This window comes from Guillardia theta (assembly GCF_000315625.1).
Source record: "Guillardia theta CCMP2712 unplaced genomic scaffold GUITHscaffold_272, whole genome shotgun sequence".
NCBI lineage: Eukaryota > Cryptophyceae > Pyrenomonadales > Geminigeraceae > Guillardia > Guillardia theta.
Window position 1 is genome coordinate 1 of NW_005434404.1, and position 8,718 is coordinate 8,718.

Consider the following 8,718-nt stretch of genomic DNA (forward strand, 5'->3'; position numbering starts at 1 on the left):
TAGCTGAGGTGCTGGACAAGGCCAAGAACCAGCACTACCAGGTGACCTACTGCTCCTGCTCCTGCTCCTGCTCCTGCTCCTCCTGCTCCTGCTCCTGCTCCTGCTCCTGCTCCTGCTCCTGCTCCTGCTCCTCTTGCTCCTCCTGCTCCTGCTCCTGCTCCTGCTCCTGCTCCTGCTCCTGCTCCTGCTCCTGCTCCTGCTCCTGCTCCTGCTCCTGCTCCTGCTCCTGCTCCTCCTGCTCCTCCTGCTGCCCCTCCTCGTTGACCTCCTCGATCTCCCCGTCCTCCTCTTCCTCGATCTCCTCCTCCTTCACTTCCTCCTCGTTCTCGTCCTCTTCTCCCTCTATACATCACCTCCTTCCTTAAGCTTCTCCCTTCCTCCCCCCCCTCCCCCGCTAGCTCTACCTGTCTTCTTCCCCTCCTCTGCTTCTCCTGACTTGTCTTGGCTCAGATTGCCTGCCTGCAAGTCTACGAGGCTCTTCATCCTGGCGGCACCGTAGACTCGCTCAATCATCCCAACCAGTACTTCCTCGACAGCGTCAGGTACGTCCACCCTCCTGCCTCCTCTGCTACTCCTCTCTGTTCCCCCTCTCCCTCCGTCCATCCTCGCCATCAGCTTCAACATGGCCTGACCTCATGGCAGGTACCACGAAGCCAAGGAACAAGACCAGCAGCAGGCGTCCAACGTGAAGCAGGAGGAGGCGACTGCTGCGTCCACGGCCGTACAGGCGTCATAACTACAAGTGTAAACTCTCTCTACCTTCACGCAGCCTTGCCTGCCCTCATCCCCCCTCATCCCCGCATGCTGCTATCGTCGCCAATGTGCCACCATCCTCGGTTCCGCTTCTTGTTCCTCCCAGGTCGTCCGATACTGTAAGTGTTTAATGCTCGACGAATACATTACAAATTAAGCTTCAGCCCTTTCCGCTGACCTCAGGCAGCCGCCAGCAGCTCAGGCGCTGGCGAGGAGGAGCGGAGGACGAGGGAGGGAGAGGAGGGGAAGGAGGGGCAGAGAGAGGGAGAGACGAGCAGAGGAGACCCAGCGCGGATCCCTCGAGGAGGAGGCGGCAAGTCGACTGCCTATCGACCCACAGCGAGAATGTTATGAGCCTCGACTTCATCGGTTCTCAGCTGATCCCCAGCCGTCGCCATCAGCCGTTGCCTGACGAGCCCTTGGGCGGAGGAAACGCGTTCGGCCCAGTCGCCTACGAGCCGTGAGATGTGGCGGGACAGCAGGCAGAAAAGGAGGACAGGGAGGAGAGAATGTGCAAGGGGGCAAGAGCGTTGGACGAAGGAAAAAACCTTGGCAGCGTTGGCAGATGAAGCAGGAGATTTCGAGTCAGGCCACGTCAAGTTCCCTGTGGGACAAGCATAGTGAGCGGAGAAGTAAGTGAGGTTAGGGGTTTGACCTAAAGGTGATATCGGGGTTGAGAACAGGGTCGATTGAGGCGTTGTTAGGAAGGTATCGGCAAGGATTGCGTGACTCGAACTGTTCGAGGTTAGTTGTCGGGAACATCAAGCATAGGAAATGACTCACGATGGATCAAGAGGTACCATGGAGGACGGCGACTGACCTTCTGCGTTCCCTGATCTGTTCAAGGGGTCAGGAATGGCTGGACAGACATGGATATCCAACTTACAAGACTGCTACGAGACCGGGAGAACCGTCAGACATCAACTGCATCGAAGAAGACTGCATGTTGGAAGACGACTGAGGAAGTCATTGTCAGGTTCAATTCTTACAAGGCCAAGTCTCCATGCGGTACCTGGATCCCAGGATGCAAACCCTGCTCAGGTATGTCTAGTTTCGGCGCTTTCTTTGGCGGTGCACTTTGACTAGCTGCTGCTGGCCGCTTTCCGCTTTTGCCTCCCGCGTTTGTTGACTGAGACACTCTCTCCATTTCCGCGTCGTTCATCGATTGACCCATCTGCCCCGAGCTTCCTTGCGAGTTGTTCACAGAAGCAGCGCCAGGGGGTAGCACGAGCGCTTGTGTGGCGTGATCCATGCTGCTGGAATTGGACGGGCTCGCTGCTAGACATTGCGTTATCAACAAATCATTGGTATTCATATCCAGAGCTTGATTCCCCGGCATGATGTAAGCGCTCTGTTCAAGCCCGGAGACTCCCTTAATGTCGACATCGTATTTATCCTTCTCATCTTTCCCACAAAACTGTCCGTACTGCATGCAAGTCAGTGCACGAAGTCACCACTGTAGATCACTCACAGAATCGTTTGTGTATTGTTCAAGAGGCTTCTCGTCAATGAACTTTGACAGAGTCTGATCAATATTGCCGCTTGCGTACTGCGTTAATTTCCCTTGGGAGTTGAAGATGACGAGAGCTATCTCGCAGTCGCACAGGATGCTCAGCTCTATCGCTTTCTTCACCAGCCCGTTCTTTCGTTTGGCGAACGTCGCGTGTCTACTTCGCTCGTCATTGATTCTCGCGATCTTAATCTTCTTTCTTCCCATGTCTGCCCCCAACCCCGAAGAAACAGTCTCCCAACGATCGTCCTTGCGGGAGGCCAGTCGCTCAGCGAGCTTGGCCTTAGCGCTCTGAGCGGCTGCGGAGGACGTTGCTACTAATGGATGGCGCAATCAGCGCCAGAAGGAACAACAGGAGAATGAGCCGAAGCAAGCAGACAGCGAAGACCTGAGGCGGGGTCAGTGAAAAGAAGCGAGAAGGCGAGGTAAGAAACAAGTTGAAAGGGCAAGTTCCTCTAAGCAAGAGTCACACACCTTGAAGTTTTTGTGGACCAAACTGCAATCCAATGTGATCCTCTTCAGAAAGGAGCGAAAGTTACTGAAAGAGAAGTTAAGAAACCTCAAAACCAGGAAGGAAAATTATGGAGAACAGGGGGATGCTATATTTTCAAATTAAGCAACAATTGACGGATGGAACAGATGTTTCAATTTGAAAAGTTGCATACACATCAATCAGTTAAAAAAGAATCGCTCTCGAGGGCTATGTTAACGAACAAACTTGAGTGATCCAACTTGTAAATATCACTCGCTGTCTTTTAGCTTCGTGCTTTCCCTCAGCCCCATCAGTTCTCAGATTCTCAACAAGGATGTTTAAATTAATCCTTCAGCAAGGAGTTCTTGATGTCTTCTCATCCTCCGAAGTTTCCTGTCTCCTCCGTGTAAAGCATCCCTTCTCTACTTCAGCTGTACACCCGACCTCTCCACATGCTCTTGGTTATCATCACCCCTTATACCCTGAGCTATGTTGACTCTATTGATTTCTCTAAACAAAGATTGACTGTTTCTGACGCGAATCCTCGAATGAACAAATAGCATGTAACAAGCCTTGCAACCCTTCTAGTTTTGAACTGGACAATTCCACCCACTCTCCCTCTTTCTTCGCCCTGCATCGTATCTCATCTCTGTCTCTCTCTGCGATCTCCTTCATTTGCTCCATGATCTTGTTTGTTTCTCTTCCTCCTTCCTCGCAACCATACTCTCTCTCCGCCTCCTGCCCATCTCCATCCACTACTTTCCCTCCTCGCCATGAGAGGCGCGCGTGGACTCTCCCAGTTTCTCCTAGGGTGCTTGTCTCCCTCGTCGTTCGAAGAGGACCTACCTATTACCCATAGTAGTTAAAGATTTCAATACAGTACTATAAATTATCTGATAGTAAATATTAGTCTTTATTTTATCAACATAAATTATCATACAAATGTTTTATCATCAAATCACCCACCTCAGACAACGCTGGTTTGAATGTCCAACCACCCCACCCATAAGTCATGAGAGGACCCCACCTCTTCATTTCATTTCATGATCCCACCCCTACCCTGGCATGTTTCAGGTTCTAGTTTACAACCCATGCTGGCTCCTCTCTAGTACCCCGTAATCTGTACTGATTTGGGACCCCTTTGACAGGGTACCCAGGCCTTCTACTGTCATACCCACCCTAACAAACAAACAACCTCTTCCTGAAAATGTGTTCGAGATGAGAGGTGGGGTGATATACCCCTACCTGCTTTTCTCTGTTATAGTACCCACCTTGGTAGCTCATCGATTCAAACAAAAGTGAAAGGACCCTTCCTCACCATAAAAAGACCCCCCCATGTACCCCATACCCACTTGTAACGGACTGGTGTTGTCACACCGGTACTTGTCCAGGGAGAAATACGGGTGTGCAAAAACCGAAAAACGAATTACCCACGGGTGTTAATTGCCAATCAATAGGGGGGTGGGTTCGGAGTTTAGGGGGGTAGGGTCATAATAGGGTTGAAACATTGAAAAGGGGATACAGGGGTACAATCTTACGATGCATGGGGTACTTTTTCACTATCAGATAGTTGATCAATGTGAGGTAGGGTATATGACCCCACCTTACTCATAGCTGAGTCAATTTCGGACAACCCCAACAGAAATTGAAGGACCCACCCATTCTTCAAAAATGAGACCCCACCAGCATAGCCCTTAGTACCCAGCCCACCATTCAGATGAATTCAAAATACCCATCAATTACACCAAATAGTTGATTCAAAGAGTAGGGTAGGGTATTTTGGGGTGGGGTAGGGGATGGTAGAGTAGGGTACCAAGAAGTGCACCCACTAGGTTGTTCATATTTGGCCCTCCCACCCCACCCAGTCATGACCCGCCCGGTCACAAGGCACCACCCTACTCCACACGTTCGAGCCTACACCACCCCTACCCCAACCGGTCACTCACCGCCAAGTTGGCTCCGGCGGTCACGCCGGGTCACTCTGAATGGCGCCGGGCAGCCCCGGCACTTCCGAAGTTCCACCTCACCGGGCGGCCCGGCGCGAGACTGCCCCGGCCGGGCCCGGCCGCGGCGGGCCTGCACGGCGGCGAGATCGGACAAGTAGCCCGGCCCGGCCGCGCGAGACTGCCCGGCCCGGTACCGGTGCGGGCCTTGAACCCCGCAACTTCAACTTTTTTGCCAAGTTGGCAACTTTCAACTTCCGGCAGTCAGAGTCACCGGGGGCGAGGCCGCTTAGTAGCCTCCGAGGCTCAGGCCCGCGGGGGCATCGTGAACCGTACCGTACCGGGCCCGGGGTCGGCGACGGCGTGGCACTGAGTGTCCTTCCCCCGTGACCGGCCGGGGGGGAGGGTTTCTCTAGTGGGCACAGCACGCCTCGCGAGGAGACGATTGAAACTTTCAGACTCAGAGAGTAGAAGCTACCGTTGAACGAAAACAGTTCATCCTCCTCCTCAGGCTTGCCTGCCGCCTTCCTCAGTCATGCTCCTCCTCCTAGTCCTCCTCCTCCTCCTATTCCTCCTAGTCCTCCTAGTCCTCGTCCTCCCCTCAGCAGCAGCTGCTTACTCCTCATGTGAACTCGATGAGTTTCTTCTTGGTCGGGGGACGAGTCTTGACCTTGACAGAGAGAAGAGGAGGAAAGTGGAGAGAAGATTGAACGATGAGGCAACAAGGAGAGGATAGGGGTAGAGGAGGGCTGGGGGGAGAGAAGGAGCAATACCTGTGCGATCCTGGCATCTTTCCCTCCCCTCGTCCATCGCTCAGCTCCGCCGAGGTGATGGAGGAATCGCTCCCCTCCTGGAAGTTCAGCCATCTCCGTATCCTGCTCACTAGCGCATCCACTTGGGCCAGGTCTGTGAAGCGCTCCTCCTGGATCACATTGTTGTACTCAGTCCAATGCGCATCCGCCCAGCACACATGGAGGATGTAGGTCTGCTGCTGCTCCGCCAGCTCGAGCAGGCTTCTCGACTAATCTAGAGACTGCAAGCGAGGGGCCACTAATGACTCGCTGGTAAAGTTTTTCAGCTTGTTGAAAGAGAGAAACAAGTAGGCTGGGAAAGTTGCATAAGTCTTCTCTGTCGAGGATTGCTCCATTACATATTAGGTCGAGATCGTTGAAGTGCAAGGTCTCATTGATTACCCCTGCTGCAATATCCTGGATTTTCAAATGAACCAAATCCAATGATATGCACAAATATGATATTCACAAATATCTACTTTCAAGTGAACCAAATCCAATGATATGCACAAATATTTACTCCCAGTCCTTCGCAAGATACCTTCGTCGGAAACCGTGAACGTACATCCAGGTACTGAAGATCGATCTACGGACATCGTGGACAAGAAGAGAGAAAGGAAAGTAGGCATGAATTCGACAGTTGACTTCCCTGCAGCGCTTCAAATTGACTTCGCGCAAAACTGCCATGCTGTGCGATTTGAATTCCTTTGCTGCTGGTCTGCTACCAAATCGTGGCAGTCGAGCCAAAATCATTAATTTATAGTTCAAGCTGCTATTGATTCGGGAAGTTCTTGTCTGACTCTCATGGGCTATTGAATGTGTGACTTCAAGCGAAAATAAAAATGGTTTCTAGGCCAGCAACCAAAACTTTTGTTTTGTGGCCCATGAGAGCAGACAAGAACTTCTCGCACTCTGGTGGCTCTTCTCTTCTTTATCTACAGAAGAAAGCGATCACCTTGTCATGTCAGTGATTGCAGATACTGCACCACCTCCCATTGACCCGCATAACTCGCCATGAACTGGCATGTCGCGCCGTACACATCCTTTACATAGAACAGCTCGTTCCCGCATGTCTCCGCAAGGTACCGCAGAACCTCCACGTGCCCATTCCTGCTCGCCTCATGCGCGCATGTCCAATTTCGCTTCTCCTTCACTTTCAACATACTCACTCCGCATTTCTCCTTTAGATACGTCAGCACCTTCAAGTGCCCTCCGTTGCTCGCCCAATGCGCGCATGTGCAGCCGTCATTATTCGTCATGTTCAAAATTTCTCTCAGCCTCTCTTCTCCACATTTGCTTTCAACGGTCTCCAGCACCCTCAGGTGTCCATGTCCACTCGCCCAGTACGCGAATGTCCTGCCAACTTTGTCCCTCAAAGTCAGATCAGCCCCTGCATCCACCAGCTCTGCCACGCTTGCTTCCTGCCCCAGCATCGCTGCAACGTGCAACGCCGTCCTTCCATCGTCGAGTCTTGCATCCATGTTGCATCCTGCTTTCTTGAGGAGACGGATAAGCCCTCCTTGTCCTCGAACAATCGCTGTGATCGCCGGTGGCTCAGCCTGCTCCTCCCTGCTTGTGATGGACAAGCCGTACATCTGACAAAGCAGCTTGCTCATCTCTTGCGAGTTATCGGCCGATGTATCCTGCCTGTTGATCTTGTCGGACAGTATATTCATCGTCTTCCAGTACACCGACTTCATGGACTCATTTGGTTCGCATTTCCAGTCTCCTTGAGTGTCCTCAACCCAGTGCCTGATCTTGTTCATTGCCATCTCTTTGAGGATGTTTGACTGCTCGATTGCTTCCTTGTATCTCGAGTCATCGTTGTACCACTCCCTGTCTCTCTCTCGACTCACCTCAACCAACTTCCGGCATTCATCTACTATCGATTTCAAGAGCTGTTCATGATGTCGATTACGTGAGGTTTCAGGAGCACTTTTCAGCCGCTCCTTGATCCTCGGCACCCACCCTTTCAGATCTCGCTCTACCTCCCTCGCGATGTTCTCCATCAGCCCCACGTACAGCTGCTTCCTCTTTCCCAGCATGTCCTCGATCGTCGAGCTCATCACATTAGCGTTGATTCTCAGCTCCAACACCTTTACCCTTTCACCTGCTAGCACTCGATACCGCGGCTTCTTAAGCACCTCCAAGTACGACAGCGGAGGATACAACATCTCCTCCTCCCCCGGATACTGAGACAAGAACGCCAAGCTCGCCCCCCGGTCGATCGCCCCGCAGCTGATCTCGAACACGATCGGATCTTTCCCCGCACCGGCGTACTGGATCGCCGTTCTGACGTCTGTCGTCGTGCTCAGCAGCCCGTATTCGACTCCTCCTGACACCCCGAGCTCGTCCTCCTTGAGGAAGCTCTCCGGCAGCCTCAGACCTTTCAGCCCTCTCCACACCCGACGGTCCTCCATCAGAGACGTGTGACGAGCCAGTTTAACGAGTCCGCTGACAATGCAGTGCAGGGTGGTCGTGTACCTGTTGGCGACCTTGTCGGGCTCTCGCAAAGCACGGTTGTACTTGACGTACATTGGTCCTGTAGCAAACTAATCATCAGACATTCTCCTCCTCCCTCTTTCCATCTCGCTCTCTCCTACCTGTGTAGAGCTGCAGCGCGATCAGCTCCTCCTCCAGAAGATTTGCCTTGATCGCCATCGGGTCCTCCTTCAGTTCTTCTATCCCTCGGATGATCCGCTTCCGATCGAGATGATGCGTGTTCGTCTCGGATAGTCCATCTTCACCCTTTCCTGGTGACCATCTTCGCCTCCTCTCCGGATCTATCACGTTCCAAAACTCGTCCTTCGGTGTTGTCGAGATGTCGTAGTTACTCGAAGTAAACCTTTCCTCTGCGTCCTCGCCAATGCAGTGCTCCTCCTTTATCGCCTTCATCAGGTCCATCTGAGGCAGCCCGATCCGGTCGATCAGCCCCCCATAGAACTCCACGATCTTCCCGTACACAGCTTCGTACGTCTCCCCGCTGTCTGTGACCTCTGCCTCGTTGAGCGAGTACTTGCTGTTATGTGTGGTCTGACAGCCTCCTAGACCCCCCCCTCGAGCTTCCACTGGCTCCCTCAGCGCCTCCTCGAGCCTCCTCGCTATCGCCGTCTGCCATAGAGCCGATAGAGCGCTCTCCGTCATCCCCTGTAGCCCCGCAAGAGGACTCGCCGCGCTCCCGCCGGGGATGCACTCAGCCATGACGCGGAGAAGGTCCATATCGGCAAGTCTGCTGGCCTTGCGAGCGAG

The 8,718-nt window shown here is 53.0% G+C and overlaps 2 protein-coding genes across 2 annotated transcripts; both read right to left on the minus strand.

The window, feature by feature from the left end:
* Positions 1–2,287: 2,287 nt before the first annotated feature.
* GUITHDRAFT_40207 (hypothetical protein) lies at positions 2,288–2,470 on the minus strand (the record flags this gene model as incomplete). The annotated part of the gene is made up of 1 exon (XM_005818731.1): positions 2,288–2,470. A coding segment is annotated over one exon (183 nt), but the record flags the coding sequence as incomplete, so codon positions are not given.
* Positions 2,471–6,428: 3,958 nt separating this feature from the next.
* Positions 6,429–7,064, minus strand: GUITHDRAFT_82783 (hypothetical protein; the record flags this gene model as incomplete). The annotated part of the gene is made up of 1 exon (XM_005818732.1): positions 6,429–7,064. One exon carries the CDS (start codon positions 7,062–7,064, stop codon positions 6,429–6,431), a length of 636 nt encoding a protein of 211 aa, XP_005818789.1.
* Between the last annotated feature and the right edge of the window lie 1,654 nt (positions 7,065–8,718).